The sequence below is a fragment of the Linepithema humile genome, chromosome 2, assembly GCF_040581485.1.
Source record: "Linepithema humile isolate Giens D197 chromosome 2, Lhum_UNIL_v1.0, whole genome shotgun sequence".
In the NCBI taxonomy this organism is placed as follows: Eukaryota; Metazoa; Arthropoda; class Insecta; order Hymenoptera; family Formicidae; genus Linepithema; species Linepithema humile.
The window spans coordinates 4,847,771-4,875,044 of record NC_090129.1 but is presented as its reverse complement, the minus strand read 5'-3'; the positions used below and the strand labels follow the sequence as shown (position 1 = coordinate 4,875,044).

The 27,274-nt window shown below is 30.6% G+C and overlaps 5 protein-coding genes across 14 annotated transcripts in view; 3 read left to right on the top strand and 2 right to left on the bottom strand.

Annotated features, from left to right (window-relative positions):
• The window catches only part of E23 (Early gene at 23), a 122,628-nt gene extending 114,313 nt beyond the window's left edge, over positions 1-8,315 (bottom strand). Inside the window, exon 1 of one of the 3 annotated variants that reach the window (XM_012369937.2) lies at positions 4,976-8,315. The gene's annotated coding sequence lies outside the window, so the exon portion shown is untranslated. Of the gene's footprint in view, positions 1-632; positions 874-1,126; positions 1,536-4,975 lie in introns of those variants that run through there. The other 2 variants (XM_012369938.2, XM_067349387.1) reach the window with 2 other exon arrangements.
• Positions 8,316-8,751: 436 nt separating this feature from the next.
• On the bottom strand, positions 8,752-13,716 carry Rhau (RHAU helicase). 3 transcript variants are annotated; one of them, XM_067349380.1, is made up of 15 exons: positions 13,449-13,716; positions 13,216-13,319; positions 12,604-13,131; positions 12,257-12,446; positions 11,999-12,173; positions 11,557-11,705; positions 11,276-11,408; positions 10,945-11,140; positions 10,579-10,843; positions 10,180-10,472; positions 9,682-10,108; positions 9,349-9,557; positions 9,191-9,276; positions 9,035-9,126; positions 8,752-8,953 (listed from the first exon to the last, which is right to left on the bottom strand). In XM_067349380.1, the coding sequence occupies exons 2-15, from the start codon at positions 13,274-13,276 to the stop codon at positions 8,842-8,844; spliced, it is 2,916 nt and encodes a 971-aa protein (XP_067205481.1). In that variant the 5' UTR covers positions 13,277-13,319; positions 13,449-13,716; the 3' UTR covers positions 8,752-8,841. The 3 variants fall into 3 exon arrangements, with proteins under 3 accessions (XP_067205481.1, XP_012225359.2, XP_067205480.1); XM_012369936.2 differs by having other exon boundaries at positions 13,216-13,301; XM_067349379.1 differs by having other exon boundaries at positions 13,216-13,301; positions 13,464-13,716.
• A 1,091-nt stretch (positions 13,717-14,807) lies between these two features.
• On the top strand, positions 14,808-18,152 carry LOC105674002 (synaptic vesicle 2-related protein). Of its 2 annotated transcripts, XM_012370032.2 has the most exons (8): positions 15,223-15,365; positions 15,473-15,654; positions 15,903-16,087; positions 16,163-16,359; positions 16,443-16,506; positions 16,809-16,934; positions 17,050-17,258; positions 17,353-18,152. In XM_012370032.2, exons 2-8 carry the CDS (start codon positions 15,624-15,626, stop codon positions 17,960-17,962), a joined length of 1,422 nt encoding a protein of 473 aa, XP_012225455.1. In that variant the 5' UTR covers positions 15,223-15,365; positions 15,473-15,623; the 3' UTR covers positions 17,963-18,152. The 2 variants fall into 2 exon arrangements, with proteins under 2 accessions (XP_012225454.1, XP_012225455.1); XM_012370031.2 differs by lacking the exon at positions 15,473-15,654 and having other exon boundaries at positions 14,808-15,365.
• A 240-nt stretch (positions 18,153-18,392) lies between these two features.
• Positions 18,393-19,918, top strand: viaf (viral IAP-associated factor). 2 transcript variants are annotated; one of them, XM_012370034.2, is made up of 6 exons: positions 18,393-18,583; positions 18,765-18,906; positions 19,006-19,234; positions 19,312-19,520; positions 19,596-19,744; positions 19,823-19,918. In XM_012370034.2, exons 1-5 carry the CDS (start codon positions 18,581-18,583, stop codon positions 19,727-19,729), a joined length of 717 nt encoding a protein of 238 aa, XP_012225457.1. In that variant the 5' UTR covers positions 18,393-18,580; the 3' UTR covers positions 19,730-19,744; positions 19,823-19,918. The 2 variants fall into 2 exon arrangements, with proteins under 2 accessions (XP_012225457.1, XP_012225456.1); XM_012370033.2 differs by having other exon boundaries at positions 19,596-19,918.
• Positions 19,919-20,056: 138 nt separating this feature from the next.
• LOC105674016 (uncharacterized) lies at positions 20,057-27,074 on the top strand. Of its 4 annotated transcripts, XM_067349389.1 has the most exons (7): positions 20,057-20,913; positions 21,134-21,276; positions 22,715-24,334; positions 24,445-24,574; positions 24,650-26,375; positions 26,511-26,781; positions 26,939-27,074. In XM_067349389.1, exons 3-5 carry the CDS (start codon positions 22,744-22,746, stop codon positions 24,795-24,797), a joined length of 1,869 nt encoding a protein of 622 aa, XP_067205490.1. In that variant the 5' UTR covers positions 20,057-20,913; positions 21,134-21,276; positions 22,715-22,743; the 3' UTR covers positions 24,798-26,375; positions 26,511-26,781; positions 26,939-27,074. The 4 variants fall into 4 exon arrangements, with proteins under 4 accessions (XP_067205490.1, XP_067205489.1, XP_012225471.1 ...); XM_067349388.1 differs by lacking the exon at positions 21,134-21,276 and having other exon boundaries at positions 26,541-26,781; XM_012370048.2 differs by lacking the exon at positions 21,134-21,276.
• Positions 27,075-27,274: the final 200 nt, after the last annotated feature.

Below are 27,274 nucleotides of genomic sequence, written 5' to 3'. Positions count from 1 at the left end.
TCCAACTACTTCATAGGAAATTTTATTTTTGTTACAATTTCTTTTCAAATAAATTGAGTTATTTGAGATTATTGTTAAATTAAGATTAAGATTATTGTATAATAAAGAGCAATTTAGATTTTTACATTTATGAAAAAAAATAACGTTAAAAAAATAATTTAGATAAAATAATTTAAATAATTTAGATGAAAATACATATTACATATTTTCGAAGATTTATTTATAGATGCGGATATCTTCCGTCAAAGCTGTGAGAAATATAAAATTATTATCTATTGTATTTTCAACACATGTATTCGCATGAATCTCTATGTATATACAAAATTTTAATACTATTCTAAAACACACAATTTGATATTTTCCTGAAACCTGCTGAATAAAATTCGGCCAAAAAATATACAAATAGAATTTTATTTTGTTAATCTGTTTCAAACATCATACAGAAAAATTGAAAATATATAAAATATAGCTTGATTACCTGATTCGCTAATAAATATAATGCATGTATTTTTTATCGAAAATCTTGCAAAACATGTTAATGCAAAGTAACTGTATATACTGCATAATAGTAATTGTATGTTATGACAATATTTAATACATATTTAATACATATTAAATAAAATTGTACTCACTAGCTAGAATATCGCAGTTTGTAATCTACATGTTGCAGATTTCACCTTAAATTGTCACGCATGAAATCTACCGAAGAACGCGATGAATAATAGAAATCCACGCTTAATTACGCGCATTACCGAATAAGTCAACCAAGCGCTTTACTCTCTTGAAAATCACAGATTCCTACCATTTTCAATACTACGCCACGCAAACGAAACGCAAACGCGAAATAAAACACTCTTTGTGCCGTAACATGTCCACTACATAATTTCTATAGCTGTACTATACATATGTACACTCAAAGCAAGCGAGACGAATGGCGGCTACTTGGCGGTCACGTAGAGGTTAGATACGTATACGCAGATATGTAAACAACACAACTATGTTTTATCTGATTCATTCGCAACGAGTTGAAATTCCAAAACACATTTAATGAAAAGTATATAACGCATCAATCTTTTTGAGCAAGAATAGGCATTTTGACATGGTTGACACCGAAATCTGTACTCACCGAGATTGTAGCCTGTTTCAGTCCACGACCCGGCCGGCAGTCAATCGACGAAACGCCGTTAATCGCGAACACCCGCGGTAAACAAGACATTCCGGTAATCGCCCGTCACTTTAAATGACACTCCCGACAAAAATTCTCACTCGTTCCGCACTTTTAACCGATAAAATACGCAATTAATCGCGAAGCATTTTCGTGCTCCGTCTTTCGAAAAACACGTAAAAAAACTGTCATGGCGATTAGAGCATGGATATACTTTAACTAGATAGGCTGCGTATATGTAGATACAAGATTTGTTACGCCGCTACATGGAAATTTGCGCAAAATACGATATTGTGTCTCTTAATATCGATGTATCGAATTACAAACGTATCGAAGTATTGTGATAACAATTACACGTTTTCTACACGTCATTCGACAAGCCACGATAATTTACGATGTTTTACTGTTTTAAAAAATTTTTATTTTATCCAGCATTTCGTATTTTGTCCTATTTTGCATCAATTCAATGATAAGACGAACTGTACATCAATGTGCGATCTAATCGAAGACGTAATCCAAGGAAATCTCTATTCACCTATGTAAGACGACACACTATGGGCGCACGGTGTACTTTTCATGAGATGTAAGATGGATAAATATATTTGTTGTATACGTATACGTATTGTACTCCGTGCGATTGTCAAAGATAATCATCGTTTTCTTTTTTGCCCATCCTGAACGCGATATGGTATCAATACATCATTGAATATAAAAGATGGTAATTATTAACTATAATTGTGTGTGAACGTATTGTCGCAAAACGTACGTTTTATCCCGCATTTGCGTTTCGTATACATTATGAAAATTTTACGACGCGAATCCGGGATTCTTAAAAATAAAAGTTAATTTAAAAAAACGCAAGTTAATTTTTGTTTAATAGTATACGTAACTAAATGCATACATTTACTATTCATTGATTCTTGGATCTGATATTAAACAGTCCAAGGCAAAATCTGCAGCGGATGAAATAAACTGCAATATTCTAGCTGCTAGAATTATTTATTATTTAAATATGTATATATATATATAATTTTGTAATATATACAAATATATTTATAATTATGTATCGAATAATGTGTCATTCTGTAACGAATAATTTATAATAAAATTCTGTACATTTCAATATTAATATCATGTTTAATTTATCGTACTTCTAGTAATTAAAAGGCTAGGGATCATTTGAGAAAAATAGAACACGATATCACCGACTTGCACCATTTTACACTCTACGTATTGCTAGCAAGAACTCATCTTGTATTTGCATCGTGCCAATTTTCGCATGCCAACTATTAAATATTAGTCACAAATGAATTAGACGTGTAAGCTCACAACTGTTTGCTAATCAAGATTTTGACAAGTGTTTCTAATCTATTAGTTTCTTGTTTGACAATCAAAAACCGTCACAAGTGGGAATATAATTTAATTAGAATGCGTTTATTTCGCCAATATTTGAGATTTTCTACGCAATTTAATTACTTTTCAGTTCATTATATGACCTGTTTCATACTTACATCATGTTATAAGTATCAAATATGTACAAATGTTTCCCCAATTTAAAGCATTTAAAGCAATTTAATTACAAACATCCTGAAGCAATATTTTTACTCAATTATTTGATAAACAGTAATGTTAGCATCAAACTAATAATTTTATAACAATATTATAATTCTATATTATAATTCTTCTAGTAATAAAAAATAAAAAAAGTTTCTTCAAAAAGTTTTCATAATTAATTTGTTATTTTATAATATTTTAAAGACGATTTTAATATATGAAATGTATATTTGCGAAAAAACCTACAAAAACAATTTCAAAAATCTTATTTTATAAAAAAATTAAGAACTCGAATTAAACAAAAATTTGTTATAAGAATATTCTATTGTATTTGCAACAGTATGGCGTAATTTTCAATGCAATATGTGCAACTATTGTGTAGAATTGTTCTTATGTTTAAAATGAAGAAGACGATACGGGCGTTATCAAACAATTATCTCTTTTACTGAACATCTGACTAAATATTATACCAATGCAACCGTGATTACATCGTACATAATCACAGTATAATCAATTTCACAATTTCACAATAAAGAATTTCACAATTTAATGTAAATACTATCAACTGGATTTTAATGCATTCTTTTTAAGTAGCATAAAATATTCTATAAGACCCAATTATCAATCTTTTTCCACGATAATATAATGCGACTCGTTGATTATTATTCTGTTGGTCCTGAGATAAAGCTGTGCATTATTTTAACAATTTATTTTTGCAATCAAAAGGATTTTCGGACCGGAAAACTGTCGCGAGATCATAAATTTTACGCTGTTATACAATTTCCTTGGACTTGAGCGCGAAGACGTGAGAAAAATCGCGTATAAACTCTGTCCCAATCTGTCCGATTAGAATGTACGACTCGCGCTATTGGAATCGTTCCAAAGTCAATTTGTTCCTTTCGACGCTAAAGTCGGCGCGTCTAATTGTTCTCTCGTAACTTGAAACTTATGTCGACGACGATCATTATGAACGCGATGAAACACGCGCGATGATAAGATCAAGGTTCAGAATAGTCATAGCTGTTTTACGGAAGCACGTTTATGTCGTAAGGATTCACATGAAAATCATCTTCGTTGTTTAGAATAGTTCTATGCACGCGAAAACAAAATACACTTGCTTAAAATGCTCGTTAATGATCGCGACTGAATGACAAAGGTCAAATTACTCATAATATTCGGATTTCGAATTGATTGTCGTGAGAGTTATCAATGTAAATAAAAAATTGTAAAATCAAAAAGAGAGATACTCTTCGGCATAAGAACGCCAAGTGCGCGGTAATTAATAAATTTTTGTTTGCTATCATAATGACTTAATTTTGATGATTCCATGTAAGAATGAACAAGAATGGTGAATATATTTATATGTAATAGTTTGCATATACCATCGCGTAATAGTTTTAACGTTACATCGCGAAGAATGATGATTCTGAAAATGTTTAATAGTACGAGTTGCAAGTTGCAAATGGCAAGTTAACTTGCTGGATATCGTATGTATGTATGTATGTATGTATGTATGTATGTATGTATGTATGTATGTATGTATGTATGTATGTATGTATGTATGTATGTATGTATGTATGTATGTATATATGCATATATGTATATATATATATATATATATATATATATATATATATATATATATATATATAACGAAGACGTTTATTTCTCCGAACTGTAACTCGTCTGTCAGGCAAATACAATAAATTATTATCATTACAAGAAGCTCGTTCGAGTTAATGTGATAGAAATATCACATAAAGTTTGTGAAATTTCTGATATAAAATATTGAATATATGCTTACTTATCATAAATGTAATTTTCGATTAATATTTTTCATTTATTTAATAAGATATAACGTAAGAAAAATACGTGTGTCTTTTAATAATCTCTACATTTTATCGGCAGAAATAACAAGTTATTTTATTGTAATTTTCTTTACCTATGATTGTAAATAATTAATCTCTGTAATCTCTAATCAATATCTACATTTGCAGGCACAAAAATCAAGTGCAAATCTAATTATCATTTTTTTCTTACTATATACTTTTTATTGTTCTCTAAACTTTATTTCTAAAAGTGAGGTCTTCAGACCCATTTGATCGCCAATCAGTCGACCTGACCCAACATTGTTCGACGGTTCACTCCTTCGACAGGAAAAAGACGATTGACCTGTTTTTTCGCGATATCGTTTTCGCTAGCGCGATATCCGGTATCGAAGGATAATTACCAAATTAGCGACTGGGGAATACGTACCTCGTGAACCTCGTCGACGGATTTACCGGCGGCCGTTGGCCCCGCACAGTTGCCGCCCGCCGATGCCGGGTGGTGATGCGAGAGGTTGAATCCCGGAGCGGAGCGTGCGTAGACTCACTGTTTCTCGACGTTGCTTTCGTCGAGCGGCCAACGCGCAGCAGCCGGCGGCACCTCCTCTGTCGTCGTCGTCGTCGTCGTCGTCGTGGTCGTTGTCGTCGTCGTGGTCGTTGCCGGCGTCGCGATCACCGTCGGTGGCGTCTTGACCGTTGTCCTCGTCGTCGTCGCTTCTGTCACGCGCACACTATGCACCAGCAGCACCGGGCACAAGCATACGGCCATCGCGCGGCGGCGGCGCGCAGTCAACGAACCCGCATTTCTTTTCGCCCGAACTTTTGTTTTCCCTTTTTTTCTTTCTCCTGCTCGGGGCGCGAGGGAGACGAAGAGAACGAAAGGGAGAGAGAAAGAGAACCTCGCGCGCACCGTATATCGCTTATATCCGCGGATCTCTCCCGACACACGCGGCGGTTCCTCGCGCGCTCACGCACACAAATATATAGATGTATCCCGGTGGCCGCTTTATACACCAGGAACAACCGACCCTCCCGGTGTCACTGGCTTCTTCTTCTTCTTCTTCTTCTTGTGCGCCTCCACCTCCTGCTTCTCCTTTTCCTCCAACTCCACCTCCTCCTCCTTCTACTCTTCTTCGGCTGTCTTCTCTATCGCGCGCGCGTGTGTCCGCGTATACTTACGCACCTGCGAAGCTCTATACGACGTACTTTGATGTTCCTGTCTGCGTGCGGGTGGTTATATACGTATAAGTGTGTGTCGGGGCGCCGAGTACACTCGAGAAGCCGGCGCACGCGCGCGTTTCACGTTTCTCCTCGCTTTCGCACGTGCATATACGTACGTCGAAGTACGAGAGAGCGAGCGAGAGAAGAGAAAGAAACGGAGAGATAGCCTCCCTCCTCGTTGCTCTCGCGACGGCGACGGCGCGCAATCGTTCACTGACCCGCTCTCACCGACACGGGCTCTCGCGCGCAGCGACACAGACACACACGCCCGCGTGCCGATTCGATTTTCCGATGCAATTTTTCCCGTCGGAAGAAACGAGAGCAGGCTTGTCGGGAGGCGCGCTGCTCTGCTCGTCTCGTCTCGTCTCGTCGACCCGTTGAGATGTACTCTGCGTTCGCTCTCTTCGCGACAACTTCACTCCGTTCTCGAATGCCCTGGAACGAAACAAGCAACGATAAATCAGCTCGGCCGGTCGTTTAAAAGGCGTATATCCTCACCTTTCTTCTTTCTTCGTGGTTTTACTTTCGGTCTTTGGAGCGTGATTTCGCGAACAGTAAACTTTGATAGGGCGAGCGTAAATGTCTCTTAAACGACGATACGGGAGAGAAGACTTTTCTGAACGATGGCACGCATTTGGTTGACAATAATGACAATCCTAAACGTTATTATCACTGTGCGAGATAGAAGAGGCAGCGCCGTAATAACTTGCACCTGTCGCAAGAGCGTGAATTTGTCGCTGCGAGTTGTCCGCGTCCAGTCTGCTATCTTCCTTCACTCTCCGCTCCGTCACCTCTTTCATAAACATCCCCGAGCTCCGATCATTGGTCATTGGCATATTAGCCTCTCGGGTGGAGTTATAATATACCGCTTGTCATCGGCGAATTATTTATTCCTTCGCGAGACTGCATACAGAAACCGATACGAAATTCTATCTCGGCATTCGACCTGCGTGTTGCCTGATTTTATTCTTTGTTACACCTTCTCGTCGCCGGTATTCTCATTATTTTTATAACTCCAATGCGCGCCGTTCGATATTTTACTCAATTCCCCTATTCTTTATTCCTACAAGTTGCAATTCTTATTTGCAACTTTCATACGAGACGATGTTCAGACCGGTACCTCAACTTTCCGAAGATCGTTCTATACACTTCTAATCCGATGATAAACGCTGTCGCAAATTTCTTATACCCTTCTTACAAAGCGCTCCCGTTAAGTCCGCGATAAGACCGCAATTCACGTCCAGTTGTATTATACGTAAGCCGCCGTCTCACCGATATCATCCTTTACGTTCTTGTTCCGATCCCATGGTAAGCTCGACCGTACGACTTCTCGCGACGCGACGCGCGCGACGGTCGGATGTAGACTGAATTCAGACGCTTACACGCCGCACTCCATGTATCGGCCTGCACGTATCCGCGATTCCTTCTCCCCACCGCCCCTTTTGTCGCGCAGCCGCTTTTTCTCTCGCTCCTTTTGCCACTCTCGCGGCTATCAGCTCGTGCCAGACCCCAGTCCTCAGGCTCGTTTTTACTACGTATCGCAAATTTATGGGAAAATCGAAAAGCATGAAAAGTGACCCCAAAATTCACTTTGTGCACAACCTATATATTAAAAAGTATCTAGATTGATTCTAGGAACACTCGCACTTTCCGCGGGTACGGAAGTAAAGTACAAAGTGCAAAAAGAAATTGTAACTATTCAATGTTTTTAATCATATTAATGAAATAATTTAGAAGAAAGCAATAAAAAAATTAATTTTTTTCACAAAAAAAAAAAAAAAAAAAAAAAAAAAAAAAAAAACAATTTATTGAGATTATAAAGTCAGCTGCGGTAATATAATCCGCAGCACCATACATATGAAAAATGATATACAATATTTAGCATTATAAAATTATTTCAGTATACGTTGAATTATTGCATTACATTAAGAGATGTTAATTGCTTATATAGATTATTATACATTTAAAATGTCGTATGACCAAGAATGTATCCTTTCACTCATTTACAGTTTTTATGGAAGCAATATCCCGAGAAATGGCTGGAATACGTTTTACGTCCATGAATGACAAAGCAGCACAAAGCAGAGGGAGAAACTGGATATAGTATTTTATTGACGATCGCGAGAAGTATGGACGGGTCAAAAGATCGCGTCCCGCTGCACTACGATTGTGCTAAGAATCGCGCACGTTATGTTACATTGTTGTCAGCTTCTTCTCTAAGCAATCCTCGTTGTGATTTGATCTAGTCTAAATTATCACTTTATGTATACAAATAGACAAACAATAAAAAAAACCAGCTGCTATTTGTTATTTAACTATTTGGATTATTCAAACGTATTGCTATAATATTCTAGATTATTATTATTTATGCGTATAAGACCAATATTCAATCGGTATTTGTACTTTTCAAGACCTACAAGCTCAAACATTTTCCGTCTCTTATCGAACCAAAGATAAAGCGTGCATTGGCTTGATTCCAGTTATTTTTAAGTGTAAATTATAACATATATTCATACGAATTTTTTTAGGAAACTTTCAAAATCTATTTTGCTCTATTTAAATTTTAAAAAAATTATAAATTTAAAGTAATTTTCTAATTTTTAATAAAATAGCTGTGATTTTTTCACGTATTAAGTGCTCTGAATAACTGATACGCCTTTTAAATATATTACTCTAAGAATATTGTGTACAATTAAAAATAAACAAAACGTTTTATCACGTTACGAATATTTCCTATCTTTTATAAGTTCGATAGATTGAATCACAGTTGTTATGATCGAGGCCAGGATAAGATAATAATTTAGACCAATTACTTTCAACTTAGTTATCAATCTAACACTAAATTATTGATATCATTGTAATGTTGAATATCCGTTATAGAGAAACTTAAAATTTAGGTCATTTTTTGATAATAAACAATATACACTTACTTGATAAAAAAGAAAAAATGCTTAAAAGGCGATTAGAAGTTGTTCTAGGATGATGTAAATTTTTTAACGATGTATATTTCTGGACAATATTGAAGCAACTGCATACTTATTGACATCCATAATAAATTAATGAATACAATAAATATCAATCGAAATTATCATCAGTAAACTCTTCATCAATATTGTTATCTTCATTGCCAATAACATCATTAAAACCCATTTCTTCATCTTTTTGTGATACTAATTCAATGATTGCGCTGTAACATAACAAAAGTATATAAATTTATCACAACAATCGTTATCACCGCAAGAAAAATAATTATATAAATATAATTTACTTTAATAAGTTGCCTTCAAATGTTGACCAAGATACTGTTGCCGGATGTGTAATCTTATATTCCAATAAAGTATTCAGAGCATATTGGAGTTCCTATATTACAAAAAAATGTTTCAGAAGTTTTCTTTTTCTAATACGCATTTAATAAATTACATACCTGTATCACTTCTACAGTTTCTGGTTCACAAATAATATTTTCAGAGAAGTTGATATTATTAATTACACATTTCCCTTTTTCTCTTCCTGAAAAATTGATAATATTATATGTATAATAAATATGTTGATAAATAGCATTCATAATAAAGGAGAATGTACTTGTAGATATAGTCGGTCCAGCAAATAACAAAATTGGTACACTTATACATGTAGTATCGTGTAAGTATATGGCGGTCGAACGTTGTTTTGTGAAATATGTCAAATATCGGTTGGGAAATTTTTCAACTTTGTTATTTATACTCGACGGATGTGTACGTACACAACCATCTTCCGGCGTCCAACAAATCACTCCTTGTTTAGTAGATCGTCTGAAAAAAATGGTTTAGAAAACAGTTACAATCAATTAGAATTAGTATACAAAAAACGCAAATTATAGATTGCTCTAAATAATTCAATTAAATAATTCGAGTTTATGCAAATCAATACTTGTACCTTACAACAGCAATGTTAGGATATAATCCCGCACAGACAATAGCTTTTATTAACGCTATATTATTCGAATTTCTGTTAGCATTTCTATCACTCGGATTTTCGCTGTCCAGAAATTTCATTTCGCATAAATATTGTGCAAATTGAGTCTTCATTTCAGAGAGAAGCTTCAGTGTATTAAAAGACAGGAAATACTCTCGACAAAATTGGCCAGCGTTTCCTCTTCGATGTGCATTTTCAAATCTTCGTAAAGCTTCCGCAAGAACAATATGATCACTATACTGTCCCATACCGAGTTCTAATTTCTTTCTATTAGCTTCTTCCTCTTTCCCCAATGGACAGTAGAAAGCATCTTTAAATGTGAGACTAGCTGCAATAGCAAATACTGGCTCGGCACAAGAGAACAGTGAAGCCCAAAGAATCATTTTGCCTAATAAAACAATGTCCATTAGATTACAAGATAATTACAAAACTATGTAATAACAGTAATAATAAAATTACCTGTTCTAGGATCAAGCGGTAAATGTGCTAAATGATAACCTAAAGGAGTCAAATGTTCATCTTTGTCGAGAGCGTTAAGTGTTCGAAGTAAATCGAGAGACAGATCAATGGTTTTCATATCTGGCGGATCCATAATATTAACTAGGAACTTTTTTACTTTTCCTAATTGCAAAATTTTTATTTGCAAAATTATCTGTTCCAAGCGTGTTCTTAATATTTCTGGCAATTGATACTGATCAAACGTCATTTCTCGAGCTTTTGAATATAAATGATAACATTCTCCACTCTTAACTCTGTAAAATACATAATACATGTTTATTATTTATCGATATAAAAATTTGATAAAATGTATCTTTTTATGACTAATTTAAATTTATAATAGAATATAAAATAGCACACCTGCCGGCTCGACCGCGTCTTTGTTTAGCATTCGCTAAAGATACCCATTCAGGTTCTAAGGTCTGAAGATTTTTATTTACGTCGAATCTTGTAAGTTTTGTTTTTCCACAGTTTATTACATATACTACATCTTCTATAGTTATTGACGTCTCAGCAATTGAAGTAGCAATAATGATTTTACGAACTCCATGAGGTGGTTCTTTAAATATAAGTTTCTGATCAACTGTAGGCATGCGTGAATGAAGAGGATAAATGATGTATTTATCTATAGAAACAGAAAAATTGTTACATTATGAATACAAAGTTATGTTCATGTTATTTTTATGCTATTTGTATTTAATATAACATTGCATTATAAATACTTACAGCTTGGGTAACATCCAGATTCTAACAACATTCTATTTAGTTTTGATATATCCATTATACCAGGTAGAAAAATAAGAATAGCTCCTGGACCTTTTGTATTACATATATATCTAACTAATTTTTCTATGAGTTCCAATGAAAGATTTTCACTATTCGGATTGCGTAATTGATCAATAACGTGTTTTGCGTATTTCATCTGTATGATTATGTAAAATATGTTAATATATATAAATAAAATTATTTTATCATAATATTATATATAATCACGCTTTGATATTTTATATACATAAATTATTTCAAATAGTATAAGATATATATGGTTTATGCATACCTCAGTTCTAAGTTGTCTAACATACGGTAGTATAAAATCTAAAAACGTTTCATGTTTATGTTGTTGTTCTTTGTATCTTTTTAAATGTTTTCTGTAACCAGTGGGCTCGGGTGGTGGCTCAGGAAATTTAAATCTATGAATTAAAAAAATGCTATATACTGCGAAATTCTCAAAGTTCTAAAATTAATTTAATTAATAAATAATTATATCTTAAATTTGTATCAATTTGTATGTGCATATGTATTCATTTTGTTGTTAAATAACGTTTTATTATTACTTACCCTGTAAATGATAAAATATCTTCTAAATAAAATTCTTGTACTGGATAGGTGATTCCTGGTATATGTATCATTGGACATTTGTCATAATATTTTGAAAAACTTTCAGAATTTAATGTTGCACTCATTAAGATGACTTTTAAATCTGGTCTCTGTAAAGTAAATCTCTTAATTATTATCCTTCCATCTTATATATATATTAGCTCTATAGAATTTATAGAGTACAATATTTAATAGACTATATTATAGAGTATAATATTATATAGAATATTTTTCAATTATTTTTCTAAACTGTCTTTTAATTTGTATAATAAACCATTACTAAAAAATAATAATAAGCAATAACAATAAAACAATATACAATAATCAAAGAAGTTTCAAATACAAGTTTATATTAATTTTTATATTAAAATTTTAATAATAACATAAAGACACTTAAACTTACTTTCGGAAGAATTTGTTTTAATAATGTAATGATGAAATCACTTTCTATCGTGCGTTCATGAATTTCATCTAATATTACATGGGAAAAACTTTTTAGCGCTGGATCAGTTTTCATAATTTGTAATAATATACCAGTAGTACAAAACAGTATGCTTCCTTGCTCTCGTGATGGAATCCTATAAGTAGAAAAAGTAAAATAATTTAGAAATCTTCTATTTTTATACAAAATATGTAGCATAGATTTTTCATATAAAGATACTTTTCAAGCCGTATTTGATAGCCAACGGATTTTCCAAGTCTTTCTGCTCTTTCTGCAGCTACACGTTCGGCAACAGAAATGGCAGAAATTCTTCGAGGTTGCGTGCAAATTATTTGCGTAATGCTACCATTTCCAGCTTCCAACTGATCATCTAGTATAAATTGTGCAACTTGTGTGGTTTTGCCACAACCTAAAATTTTTAATCATTATTATATTAATTCATAAATACAATGCATGTTATAAGACAAAATTTTTTCAATTTTTTTCTATATATCATGAAAATCACAAAAAATATTCTATATTCTATATTCTATATTTCTATGTTAGAAAACAATTTTTGTATTTACCAGTTTCTCCGCTGATAACAATAACTTGGTTATCTTCTATAAGTTTTAATATCTCTAATTTTTTATGATATGTGGGTAACTTCATCCGAAATTTTAACATATTTAAATAATCATGTTGAGTTTGTTTTTCTTTATATTCATTTAATAATGTTCTGTCCATCTCGCTGTTTTTTTGCAATTTTGATTCCATAATCATAGCTTTGGCAAGATTATGTTCTATATCACCATGTATAATTTCTAAAAATTTTCTTTTAAATTGAGAATCAGAAATATAATCATAATTGTTGCTATGTTCAAAACTAGATCTTTTATCGGGTAGTACATTGTAAAAGATCTTTGAATCATTCAAAATGCTTTTTATTCTGTGCTCCACTTGAGGCAATAATTTGAGAACCTGTGTATTTTTCTTTTGTGCTTTCTCTCTATTTTTGTTTCTGTAATACAATCCTATTTCTTTGCCCTTAAGTCCAGGAGGTCTTCGTGAATAAGCACCTCCATGTCCAGATTCAGATGATTGACTTTGTTGTTCTAAAAAATATTTTAAATATAATATTAAAAAATTTTTAAATATATAAATTTTTTTTAGCAAGATTTGTTTAGCATTAATTTTACCTTCTCTACTATGTCGTGTGAAGAAATGTGACTTTCCTCTAGGTCCGTGTCGTCGCGACATAATTTTTTTTATAAATAGATTAAACCTGCATTTATAGTCCAATCTTACAAAAAAATCAATGCTTAAGTCAATGCTTAAGTATATCAAAAGGAAGATTTAAGCATTGACTTATTTATAAAACTGGAAATACATATCTAAAGAGTTTATTAATAATGATATCAATTTCAATTACTTATATGCTCTTTACATCGCTCAATGAATCCCTCTTTGCGATAAGTCGAAAGTTTATGGATAACAGTCTTGTTCAGATGCACTACTGTCAACAAAAACACATACAGCAAATACAGTTGAACTAAGTTAAATGCTTCAATGTTAATCTGAATTTGCAAATTTATAGCTGCTTCTCAATCAGCTGATTGCTTCTGCATTGAAGTTTTCTTGCTCACATTTGTCAATGTCACGTGATCAAACGAGCATGAATAAAGCTATTACAGCAAGAGTGGAAACTGAGGAAAAACTATGGAAAGGAGCATGCCTACTATCAGATAGCGTTTTCGATTATACAGGATTTGAACGACCCAAGATTGGTTAATGACGTCATTGCAACCTCTCCACCAATGAAAGACTTGCATTTATAGTAAAATAGTGATTGATCAACCCTAGATCGTTCAAACCCCGTTTATTCGAAAACGCTAAGAGAGAAAAACCTGAGGGACCACGCTGCCGTTTTTCGTACGACGCTTTTACCAGAGAGAAGACTGAGGCCGGCGTCACATAGAACCCGTAATCCGTAATCCGCACCGAAAGTCCGCAAAAGTTACTAGGTATTTCGTCCGTAACGTTACGTGTGTTTTTATCTTCTTGTGTCCCATAGGGCGGTATTCATAGTCCCTTCTTATATTCAAAATCGTCTTAAGCACGGACTTATATTCGCTCTCTTCGTCAAACATAGATTGTGTCTGACGAAGAGAGCGAATATAAGTTCGTGCTTAAGACGATCTTGAATATAAGAACGGACTATGAATACCGGCCATAGAGCCGTAATTCCATAAAATTTCCGTAAAAGTTACTACAAGTTATTAGTTATTACTAATAATGCTTTTTCTAATTTTATTTATACGGAAATTTCATGGAATTACGGCTTCATGGGACACAAGGAGATAAAAATACACGTAACGTTACGAACGGAATACCTAGTAACTTTTGCGGACTTTTGGTGCGGATTATGGATTACAGGCTGTATGTGACGGCACCCTCAGTCTTCTCTCTGCTACTTCTCTTCTTTCTTTTGTATTATCACTCTCTCCTTATATGTAAGAGAGAAAACACGCTCATCAAAGCTTCTTTTTTTTCTAAATTTTCGATGCAAACGTTACGACTGCAAACGCTATGAGCAGTCTTTGCTTTGAAGATTGAATATTAAAGATTCAAATTTGACCAATTGAAATCAAAGGAGCTAAAAGTTCTTTGTTCTGATTGGTCAAATTTAAATCTTTATAGCGTTTTCGAATAAACGGGGTTTGAACGATCTAGGGTTGATCAATCACTATTTTACTATAAATGCAAGTCTTTCATTGGTGGAGAGGTTGCAATGACGTCATTAACCAATCTTGGGTCGTTCAAACCCCGTTTACTCGAAAACGCTATTAATTTTTAATGTATAGTTTGATATGAGCATAAAGATCGCGAGAGATCGTGCTCGTTATCCAGAGTTTCTTATTTTCCCCGCATGAGGTCATCAAAATCAGTTCGGATTTGGATGGTCTTCGGTTAACCTTAACCTTAACCTATAAAATGTTTGACAGTTATGTGCAATGACGTGAGCTGTATGCAAAATTTGGCAGCCTACATAATGTTAATAGACATTTCTTCAGAAAGCAGATTTTGATTCGTCGTGTTTATCAAATGGTTTCATGATTAATAAATGAAAAATAAATCGATATCTAATAACGTATTTATACTGTTTACATTGATGGCATAACAATGTCGAATCCAGATAAGAAATCTAACGAACCATATCATCAATTAGAGGAATTACATGGTGCTGACTTAAATGTTTCTGCTCAGAGCACATCAAATTTGCACATGAGCTTTGAAAATGGTACTGAACGATCAATGGAACTATCTTCTGTTGTGGTTATACCGGATGGTATGTTATATTAAATAATAATCTATGTAACACATTTAAACAATATATATGAAAGTATGTAACATAAATTACAATATTTAATCATTTACTATTTTCTAATTGTACAGAAGGGTTTACCTAATTTTAACATGAAAGAAGAACTGTAAATATTTAATGAAGCATGACAACATAACACTGGGACAACTGGTTTTACTAATGGCTATCTTAAGTTGTGTTAATTGCAAACTTGCAATATTATGTCTCTGTTAACAACAGTATATGTTAGAAATGCATGTGTACAAGGAGTTAGGTTTGTACACTTAATAATTTTATGTATTAATAAAATAAACTTTTTCTCAATTGACATTTAAGGAAAATTTTTTTTTATATGTATATATATATATATATATATATATATATATATATATATTAAATGTGTGTGTATATATACATATATATGTATTCAATATGTATATAAAGAATTTTAAAAAACTAATAAAGTAATATTAAAAAATGTAAGAATTACTTTGTGATATAAAATTGAAATTTTTTTGACAGATACATTCACTGTTGTACAAGCTATCAATGCCTTAGGCTTTGGAAAATTTCAAGTGAAATTATCTTTATTTACTGGTTTATGTTGGATGGTGGATAGTATGGAGATTACAATATTGAGTATCCTAAGTCCATCTTTACATTGCGACTGGGGCATTTCTAGATATCAGCAAGCATTGACTACAACAGTAATTTTTGAATTTATCAATTTTTTAAAATATCTAAACAATTAGAATTAATTATTGCATAAATCAAATTTTTAGGTAGTCTTTCTTGGTATGATGCTAAGCTCCACTTTCTGGAATAACTTGAGTGAAAGATATGGTCGTAAACAAGCTTTAACTTTGTGTGCAGTATTATTGTCTTATTATGCATTTTTAAGTTCATTTGCACCAAACTTTTTGTGGATGCTGTTACTTAGAGGAGTTGTAGGATTTGCTATTGGTTGTGTGCCACAATCGTAAGTATTTGGTAAGTTTCTTAATAACAAATGACTTGTTTGCTTTACACTTTATTATTATCATATATGTGTTTTTTTTTCAGGGTAACATTATATGCAGAGTTTCTGCCAGCAAAACAACGAGCAAGATGCGTTATTCTACTGGATGTAAGCTTATATATTATAAATATATTGATTAAAATTATCAATTAAATATTAGGTTGGTGAAAAAGTCTTTTTGTTTTCTAGCGTTATGAGTAAAACAACAATTTCTTAATTTATTACTAACAAATTTATTAATCAATAAAATAATTTCCGTCATTATAACATATTTAGTATAAGCGAATGATCGGTACTGGTGAATACCGGGAAAAGAAATAGTGTTCTATCAGGATAACACTCTAGAAAATGAAAAGTTTTTTTTCATTAATTTAATATATACCATTTAAAAAATATATTTGTGTTGCCAGTGTTTTTGGGCACTTGGAGCTTGCTTTGAGGTGGCAATTGCGTTGATCGTAATGCCCAATTTTGGATGGAAATGGCTTCTTATATTATCATCCATTCCACTATTTATATTTGCTGTAATAACACCGGTTTGTAATAAGTTTGGATTATTTTGTCATATTTATAACTTAAAATAAAGAAATTTAATAAATTTCTAAAAAATTTGTTAGACGTTGATTATATTAAATAATATTTTCTTTGCAGTGGCTTCCAGAATCTACAATATTTGATATGACAACTGGAAGAATGGATCGTGCAATTTCGACATTAGAACGCGTAGCTAAAGAAAATAAAAAATCATTACCTCTAGGAAGATTAGTTATGGATCGATTTTATCAAGGTCATCATGGTTGTCTCAAAGATGTTCTAAGTAAAGAAATGTGCAAAACATCTACTTTGCTTTGGCTTGTATGGTAACTATAATATTTATTTTAATATTTTTCTAATTTTTGCGAAAATAATGTATTTAAATAATATGTGTATTATTTATTACATCAATATTTTTAGGATGAGTACAGCGTTTTGTTATTACGGAGTGGTATTAATGACTACTGAACTTTTTCATACATCCTCGGAACAGTGTGGTACATGGGATGCCAACAAGAATGAGGGTACATGTCAGCTTGATTGTCGATTACGACGTAGTGACTACATTGATCTACTTTGGACAACGTTAGCAGAGTTCCCCGGTATTTTCTCTACCGTTTTTGCGATCGAGAAAATAGGCAGACGAAAGACAATGGCGTGCCAGTTAGTGATGTTCGCTATTGTAATTTGTTTCTTGGGCAGAACATGTTTATTAAGTAGAGCATCGTTGACTATCGCCATTTTTCTAGCAAGAGGTTTAATCGCCGGTGTATTTCAAGCTGCGTATGTGTACACACCGGAAGTGTATCCCACGCATTTACGAAGCATAGGTGTAAGCGCTTGCAGTGCAATGGCACGAATCGGTGCTATGGTCACTCCGTACATAGCACAAGTATTTTTACAATGGTCCATCACGGGAGCTATGGCCATTTATGCAACAACCGCATTATGCGCTGCAATTGCTACACTTGCGCTTCCCGTTGAAACAAAGAATCAGCAATCAAATGAAGCAAGTCAAGAAAATAGATAGACATTTTTATAATGTAATATTTTAGCAGATTGACTGAAAATAACTACTTTATCTTATGTTATTTAAAATATTTTTAATTAAATTACAATATATAATAATAGATATACATAATCAGCCTCTGTATTCAAATTTAATATTTTTATGCGTGTGCAATTGTACGATGAATACAATAAACAAAATTATTTTATAATTTCTTGTAGTGTTTGATGACATACATCAAGTAAGATAATACTTGAGTTATATCTTTATAATTGCAATAAAATCTATAATACAATGATAATTATAATGACTAAAATAATAAGTAATTATTTAATAATCAAATGAAAATACTAAACACGTATACCGAACTGCTCATTTTTGCACTTTTTCCATGTGTTCTTTCTCTTTCTCAACGCACGATTATATATCTATTTCAGTTTAAGTACAGAAAGCGTAACATAAAGTGCAGATAAAAGCAAACCCGTTTCCTCATAACAAGGAATAGACTATTTTTGTTGATTTCTCCATGTAGATATTATCTCCACATAGGATTTTAAAAGTAATTTGGTGTACATAAGGAATATAAAATAGAATCAGTTTTGAGAAAATTTATAGAATATTTAATATTGGTTTTTCGAAATGGTAAGTATTAATAAAAAGAATTTTATGAAATAAGAGGTTAGGCAGAGGTTAGTCATGCATGATTCCTTATATGGTAATACAACAGTGTAGACAGGAAAATCCACTTTTATTTAGAAATTTTGTATTTTAATAATTTAACATGTGTTTTAGTAAATAATTTAAAATTTTTTTCCAATTTTAGCAAGATCCAAATGAAGATACTGAATGGAATGATATTCTCAGAAAGAAAGGTATTATACCTGAGAAAAAGAAGGAACAAGAAGTTACAGAAGATCAAATAGTCAATCTTTTAGAAAATACTATAGATGAGAAAACTGGACGTGGTAACTATGTGTCTTACTCTCTAGTTATATGCTGCTTTTTAAGTAAAGTTTTTATCCATATTTGTAACAAAGTTTTTATTCATCGTTATCTTATTATAGCTCTTAACAATCTAGAAGAGAAAACTTTGGATGAATTAGACGAATTGGAAGATGAAGAGGATGAACGAGTTCTAGAGGAATATCGACAAAAGAGAATAGCAGAGATGAAAGAGCTGGCAAACAAATCAAAATATGGAGAAGTGCGAGAGATATCTGCAGAGGATTATGTTCGAGAAGTAAATAATGCTGGAGAAGATGTTTGGGTTGTTCTACATCTTTATAAATCTGGGTATAACAACAGAGTGAATTTTAATGATAAATATTTTATATAGTGAGACTATATATATTAATTGAATATGTTTTCAGCATCCCACTTTGTACTCTAATCAATCAGCATCTTGCCAATTTAGCAAGAAAATTTCCTGTCACAAAATTTTTGAAGAGCATCTCTACCACTTGTATTCCCAACTGGCCTGACAGCAACCTTCCTACAATATTTATTTATCATAATGGAAATATGGCGAAACAAATCATTGGACCACTTGAATTCCGTGGCATGAAATTATCCGAAGCAGGTGATATATTTGACTTGAAAATATGTAGAAGACAACATACAAGCAAATAATTGTATAATTTGCTTTGTTATATAGAATTAGAATGGATGCTGGGACAAGCAGAAGCAATATCAACAAAGATTAAGGATGATCCTCGTCCTAAAGTAAAAGATGTTTTATTTTCAAGTTTGAGAAATGATGATATTGGTAGTGATAATGATGATTGGTAATTCTACCTACATTAGGTAATTATAAGATTGATACAAATGAATGTATAATAAATATTATCAGATTAATAATTTTACTAATTTTATATGTTATAGCACATACATACATGAATTCACCATTTGTACATGTATTATTTTCAAAACTGCTATACCAATGTCATTGATTTAATAAAATATTTTATTACCATGTTACATCTCATTTACAACTAATTTTCCTAAATAAATAAAATATTAATTTTTCTAAACCATATGTGAGAAATTTATTTACCTATTCAGCAACCATGTATGTATATAAATATATAAGTTATATCATTAAAAGACTATAAATAATATAAATATAAAATATAAATATAATGTAATATAAATAAAATATAAATATAAATCAAATAAAAAATATATATAAATAATGATTGGTTTTGTAAAATTAGGAAGCACTTTCAAATTTGTGATTAAAGTTTATATAATTTAATTATATTTATTTTGAATATTATAAATATAGCAACATATTTTTTATGACAATTACTATGTTTTTTATGAAAATTAACTTACATGGATTATTTTTGTCTAACATTAAAATTTAAATTTATTAATAAAATTATATAAATCGTTTTTTTATAGTTTAACCAATATTTTATAATTAATATTTTATTAATTAAATATTTTTATCTATTTACACTATAAATTATTATAATTTAGGAAGAAATTGATTCTTTTGTTAGGAATTAATCAACACCATGTAGTGGTTCTCAAAACGAGAGAAACAAGCATTTGATGGAAAATAAATAATTAACGCTTAGAAACTAATTTAAAAAAGTAATTATTACAAATTAAATATATTAATTTTGTAAATCATTAGAGAGCATGAATAATTGTAAAATATGAAAACACGACATAATGTGACATGATGTAAACATGACATGACATGACATGAAGCAAAAAAATTTGAGAATCCCTGATCTAATGCGCTATACTTCACACATAAGGACGCAATTTTTAGAACCTAATTTCATCGGTCTTTCCACACATGTGTTTGAGAGGATCCATATACATTTGAGTGCCATTGAAAGCGCATAATATATTGCTTTGACGCAGCATGAGTCAGGACGATAATAACAGTGTTTAGAAAGAGGGCCACCTATCCACTGTATTACGGGCCGTATTGTTTACAATGGTCGGCGCCGGTGCCGGTAAGATATTCATTCTTTATATGGTTATCTCTCTCAAGGACTTCTCAGGTTACTTTTTTTGTATATCGGCTAAGAAGCATGGTTTTTCGCTTGAGTTGTCGTTTAGTCGTGCATGCACGAACAATGAGTTCACATCTCTCTGTAATATGGCTAACGAATTATTACAATATAAGTAATTCACGAATTATTACAATATAAGTAATTCCTTTATATGTGTTAGATTGTTATAAGTAATTCATATGTAATTATGAGAAACAATTACGAATCTTCTAAGACAATTGTGTCAAAGTGAATTTGATGATAACATTTAATTACATCTGTAAAAATTATTAGTTGAGTGAAATTTTTGTTTTAAAATAAGAGGTACGTATTCTCGCATTCTTATTTCACATCTAATTATTGTTGTTTGTGCTATCAGCATATGTATGAAGTCATTTATTACTGTGTATGCATTTGAAATGATGAAAAATAGTGTTCTTATTTTATCTTTTGTTACTTTTGAACATTATAAGTATAATTGACAAGTTTCTTTGTTGATAACTCAGAGTTTTATTACACTATTATAATAAATTTTTAATTAAGAAATTGTTTTACAATTTTAGAAAAGTCTGATTTTTGCAAATATGATGGTTTTCGATTTCATTAACTTTTTATTTTTTCTTAAAATGTTTTCCTGATTGTAAAAGCAAATAATGATTAAATAATAATATAAATAATAGTTACATTTGCTTTAAGTGTTTAAGTGCTGGTTGTGCACTTATTGAAAATAAGAGTTTATACAAAGCATTAAAGGCTTATGGTTAATGTTGATTTAAAAATTTATTAAACCAAGTGCTTAAATTTTCAAAAATAATTATGTTTAAATAAATGTTTTTTAAATTGTATGTATTATTTTTATTAATTATTTATAAGATAATGTTTTAATATGTTGTGAACATCAATTTACGCTTAGATGATCGATATTATCTTAAATATAAATAATAAGAGGTTTCATACGATTTATATAAACGAAAAACCGTGGCTAATAGTCACAGTAGATTTTTTAATTTTTTAACGATGATGTAGTTATGTGTCGTTGCGTAATTGTTGCATGATATTGTGCTATGCTAATGATAAGCGATATTGTCATTAAACAATAGGTCTACATACAAGATGTACGTGTCGATATAGCTGTTTTTAACAATAAAAGAGGTGATAATGACTCTTTGACATGACTTGCCGCTTGGGAAATCATGTCAAAAACTCATTTATTTTAATAAAATACTGTTTACGTTTATTTTTAATATTGACACATTTGTACTTATAACATCAGAAAGAATGCGAATTGTCTGCGAGTTATACTAATGTTTTTATTATAGCGCTTAATCTGTTTTAATATTGTTAAATTCACTGAGAATGGTCTGATGCCAGACCGAAATGTTTGAACAATTTAATAAAGACATTTATATATCAATACGTGCATTTTGTTGTGACTTTTAGCTCTTTAATTCACGATTAAATATATGAAATGTGCCTGTTTTTTATATTGTGTTACAATTTAGACTAGATATTAAATTATTAAATTTACTTAAACAGAACTAAAAAATTTATGGAAATTGTTTAAATGTCAATTAGAGACTCTTATCTCTTATTTTAATTATGTAGCTATAAATGTAATCGTGGATATGTCAATATATCGGTAGTAAATAATTTTGCAGTTACATTTGCATAATTTCATATTTTATATTTGTGATATGACGTAATTAAAGTAGGTAAACGTTTATTGTAAACATTGCATTAATAATATTATTTTGTTTCTTAGTTAAAGGTTTATGCGCATCAAAACAAAATATGGGGACACAGAATTGTGATACTAGGAAAAGTATGAAGGATATTAAACTACATTTGCCTTCTGCAGAATCTATTGAAACTATTTTTGCGGACAATACAAGTGTATCCAAGAAAGAAATTATTACAAATCAAACTACATTGCACAGCACACAACTTATACGAAATGTGCCTAATATTTTAAGAAATAGTAACATAAAAACGTATAGAACTAAAACACTTACGTCAGACAAATCTGATATTTCTTTTACATCCAGTACAGAAGATATAAATATTTCTGTGCTAAATACAACATTATCCAGCAATGAATCGGAGAAGGAAATTATAACCAATTATAAAATTGCGTCACCAAAATTATATCATCAAAGGAAACAAGTACATAATCCAATAGATACACAATATGACGTGCCTGATTGGATTAACAAAGATAATAAAAATATATTGCAAGAATTTGATGAGTTAAATACGTCACATGTTTTACAAAGTTACAAAAAAAATGTTTCAAAAAGGAAATTGAAACATAATAAACGTAAAAGAAATTTGTTTAATAAAAAGTCAAAAGAAACAACAATTTGCAAGTCTGATAGCAGCATGGAAAAATCATTTGAAAAACTAGATTTTGATACTGGATTAACCATTTCTTCAGATATAAATATAAAAGATACAGTCGTGCAAAATGCCACTTTTTCCAGCAATGTACTTACTGAGTCTACTAATGGATCTGATACTGCAAAATATATAAATAATTTAAATAACGTTGAAATACAATCAAATGAGTTGTATAATACTTCTTATTGTGATGAGATTTGCAATTTTGAAAAATACGATATAAATTGCAATTCTGTTATTCCTAGCAAGTCAACAGAATTTTGTACATTACAGCCTGAACTTTTCCAAGAAGATGTTACAAACTTTAAAATCTTAAGGGCAAAAGAGGATTTTAAAGAAGAATTGATAAATAGGGACATTGCATCAGATTTTTTATTTGACTCTAAAGTATTGTATACTTGCACTTGTGTAAATTGTACCTCTTGTGACAAAGATATCATATTTTGCGAAGATCCAGTTTCAACTTCTACAAATAGTGACACAGATACAGAATTTTCCACATCTTATATATATGATCCTTTTATTTATGATTATCAAATTGGTGACAATATACTTGATGACAATTGGTTAAAAGAATTTGACAAAAAGAATTTTTGCTGTGAAGAGGTTGAAGAAACAAATATCACAAAGGAAACTGCGTGTATTGACAGCAATAATGTAATAGAGCTAATTGAAAGCAATACAAATGTGCCATCAGTAGAACAAAGTAATACACAAAATTCACAAACTCGTTATATTAACAAAATACAAGATATTTGTGTAAAATCATATTCTCCAGAACCTATTAAAGCCTTTAATGAGCCAATACAATCTTCAAAATCTGCCGAAAATGCGAAAATTCTTGATGAAGCGGACCATATAAATTTAGAAAACATCTTAGTGAAAGAAGACAAAGTAATTTCTCAAGATGAAGTATTTGCTGAAACTACTAATTCGACTGATGAGTCTATTTTCAAATCAAAATTTGAGAAAGAAAATAAGAAAGGTAAATAAAAGGAAAAATAAAAAATAGCAATATACTATAATATTTAGTTTTTATGATATAAAATGTTTTTTTTTCATAATTAAATAATTTTTTCGTTTTTTTTTTTTCAGATTTATGTGTAATTCAGTGTACTCAGTGCAGAAGACTATTTAACAAAAAACATCAGTTTAGGAAACATTTTACTCGTTGTGACTTCTATAAAGAAGATTTCAAGTGTCATATCTGCGATAAAATATACAAGTAAGAATACAGATAAATAATAAAAGTTTGTTTGTTGTTTGATAAAATGTAAATGTGTTATAAACATGTTTACAGGCACAAATCATCATTTGATCAACATTTGAGGAAAGTACATCATTTATCATGCAATCCAGACCAGAAATTCTATACTTGTAACAGATGTTCAAAATCATATGTTAGATTTCGTGCTTATCAAAAACATTTACTTCTTCATGACGATTAGTATGCATTTGGTCAACATTATCTGTTTTCTAATGTAATCTTTGAAATTATATTGCAATTTGTAAATTGCAAAAATTGCATTTGAACATCACAGATATGCGCAAAGCTTCACATATTAACTGTTAAAATGTTTTTAATTTAAGATTTATGCAACAGTTATATGTTGTGACTAATTTTATATTTTGATATAAATACAACATTTTATGTTGATTGTTTTTTTAAATATTTTTTGTTATTTAGTTATATTTAGAAATGTATTTTTTTCATAATATAGTTTTATTTTGTTTATAGTTTATTGTATAGTAACGTGTCTCATTATCGTATTTCTTATGTATTACAAATTTTGTACCAAATTAAGATTGCATACATAGTAAGTCTTTATATTCTCTAGTTAATTCTGACACAAAATTTACATATTAAATAAAATTTTGATTTGGGATTAAAAATGTTAGAAGAAAGATAAAAAATGCATTAAATTTCAACAAAGAATTATAAAAAATAATAAACGAAATTTTAATATTAAAGAACAAAGTAACTTCTGAAAAAATATGAGGAGAAATACAAGAATTGTGGAAGAGAAATACGATAATGATGAACTATCATTAATCAAACAAATTAAGTGCTTTTATTTATGTTTATTTTTGTTCCTTTGTAAGAGATAAACTTTTTATTTTAATATTTGACAAATATTTTGCTTTTTTTATGTTTTTTTTTAATTCTCTGAAATGTATTGTTAAAATTTGGTATTTATTTTGAGAAAAAAGGCCATATTATTATAGATCCAGAAGATTCAACGATTTATTTCAGAGACATTTTGTATATATGTTACTAATTTTTTTCTATATATATAAATATAGCTTTTATGCGCTTTTTATTCTGATAATACATTATCATTACATTATTATATAATATCTAATGTAATAATGGTATATGTTTACCTAGTATGCAAAATAAAAATGTTTATCTAAGTTTATGTTAAGTTTATTCTGAAAAATTAGAATAAAACGACTTGCCAATGATTTTAAACACAAACTTATTGAAGGACTTTTGTGTGATGTTTATATAATAAAAATTAATAGTTAAAACTATTATTATTGAATACTGGAAATTAAAAGAAAAACAATGTTATAATATTCTTAATGTATAATTTTTTCTATAAAAGTGTAATAAATACAATCAAATATTTATTTTAAAAGAACTTTTTAAAATGTTTATTATCCTTATAATCAGATCTTTGATAAAAAGAAGCTTCTAAATTAATTAATTTTTTAATTGGCATGTAAATTACTAATCTGTAATCTTTTTAATTGGCATGTAAATTACTAATTGTTATCTTGTTTATTATTTATTTGTGGTTTATGCTAAATTGATTTCATGAAATGGCTGATCTATAAAATTATGATTAATTATTATTAATCGTATAATGTGGCTAGAAAATTAATTTTTTTATTATATTGTTTCAGATATTTATATTCAAGTTATATTTACGCTGTTTGCGTTTATTATAAATTCAAATGCAAATATATATATTCTATGAGAGAGAAAGAGATGGGAGAAAAAGAGAAAGAGAGAGAGAAAGGTATCTAGACGGATTTAAAAGAAAATGTTTATTTACTTAAAATAAAAAGCATATTTTGACGGTATCTTGAACTATCATAACTTGTTGAAAAAGAATGATGTGTAGAACTATCTAATTTTACTAATTATATTTCAGCCATTTTTGTAATTCGCGCTATTTTTCTAGCCGTTATGACAGTTGCACGCCGCACAGTTCATAATGCAGAGTACGATCGCTCCGCAATTATTTTTATTTAAGTATTTTGTCCGTTAAAAGTACATAATAAGTGTTAATTTCGTCAGACATGTCGATTAAAGCAATAGACGATTATCAGACACATGTTATTTTGACCGAGAATGTTCGCAATTAACGACATTTCATTGATCGTAACTCATATTGATTGTGGGTTAAAATCGGCACCGTTCTGGTAAGTGCAAATTCCGATGATATTGAGCAATGTATTTTTCAGATGTAATATACTAAAAATTTAGCTTGTCAGAATAAAATCTGCTATAATATAGTTATGTTGTATATATGTGCAATTTGATTAGTGAATCAAATATCTAAAAGTACATAATTTGCAGGTAATTATTTCATGAGGGTGTTCTCCGAAGATAGTCATTACACGCGTGACGTCATCATGATACTGCAAAATTTGCATGAATCTTAGAAAGAATGCACAAAATGGCTACTGGCGGCTCGTCTTTTCTGTTGAGTATATTTTTTGGGGAAAAAATAGGTAAAGTTTCTTATTTTCAAGAAATATACTTATTACATGAAACAGCTTTAATATATATACGATTAATTAATGAGTAAACAAAAATGTTTTAAGATGCTTTTATTAATTTTGAGTTTAATATCTTTAATGAAAAAGTAAGATTTTATTTGTTTTATCTGCGCTTTTTACTTGCTGAATGGAA

Bases quoted from the DNA above. Each gene is read 5' to 3' on its own strand.
- Rhau (XM_067349379.1), bottom strand. The intron at 12,447-12,603 runs GTAAATACAAAA...TAAAAATTTTAG, and splicing joins TGTTATCAGCGGAGAAACTG to GTTGTGGCAAAACCACACAA. The intron at 11,141-11,275 runs GTATGCATAAAC...ATAATCATACAG, and splicing joins TTAGACAACTTAGAACTGAG to ATGAAATACGCAAAACACGT.
- LOC105674002 (XM_012370031.2), top strand. From the start codon at position 15,200: ATGTCGAATCCAGATAAGAAATCTAACGAACCATATCATCAATTAGAG. The intron at 16,360-16,442 runs GTAAGTATTTGG...TTTTTTTTTCAG, and splicing joins ATTGGTTGTGTGCCACAATC to GGTAACATTATATGCAGAGT. The intron at 16,507-16,808 runs GTAAGCTTATAT...TTGTGTTGCCAG, and splicing joins GATGCGTTATTCTACTGGAT to TGTTTTTGGGCACTTGGAGC.
- viaf (XM_012370034.2), top strand. The intron at 18,907-19,005 runs GTAACTATGTGT...ATCTTATTATAG, and splicing joins AGATGAGAAAACTGGACGTG to CTCTTAACAATCTAGAAGAG. The intron at 19,521-19,595 runs GTGATATATTTG...TTTGTTATATAG, and splicing joins CATGAAATTATCCGAAGCAG to AATTAGAATGGATGCTGGGA.
- LOC105674016 (XM_067349388.1), top strand. The intron at 24,335-24,444 runs GTAAATAAAAGG...TTTTTTTTTCAG, and splicing joins TGAGAAAGAAAATAAGAAAG to ATTTATGTGTAATTCAGTGT. The intron at 24,575-24,649 runs GTAAGAATACAG...ACATGTTTACAG, and splicing joins ATCTGCGATAAAATATACAA to GCACAAATCATCATTTGATC.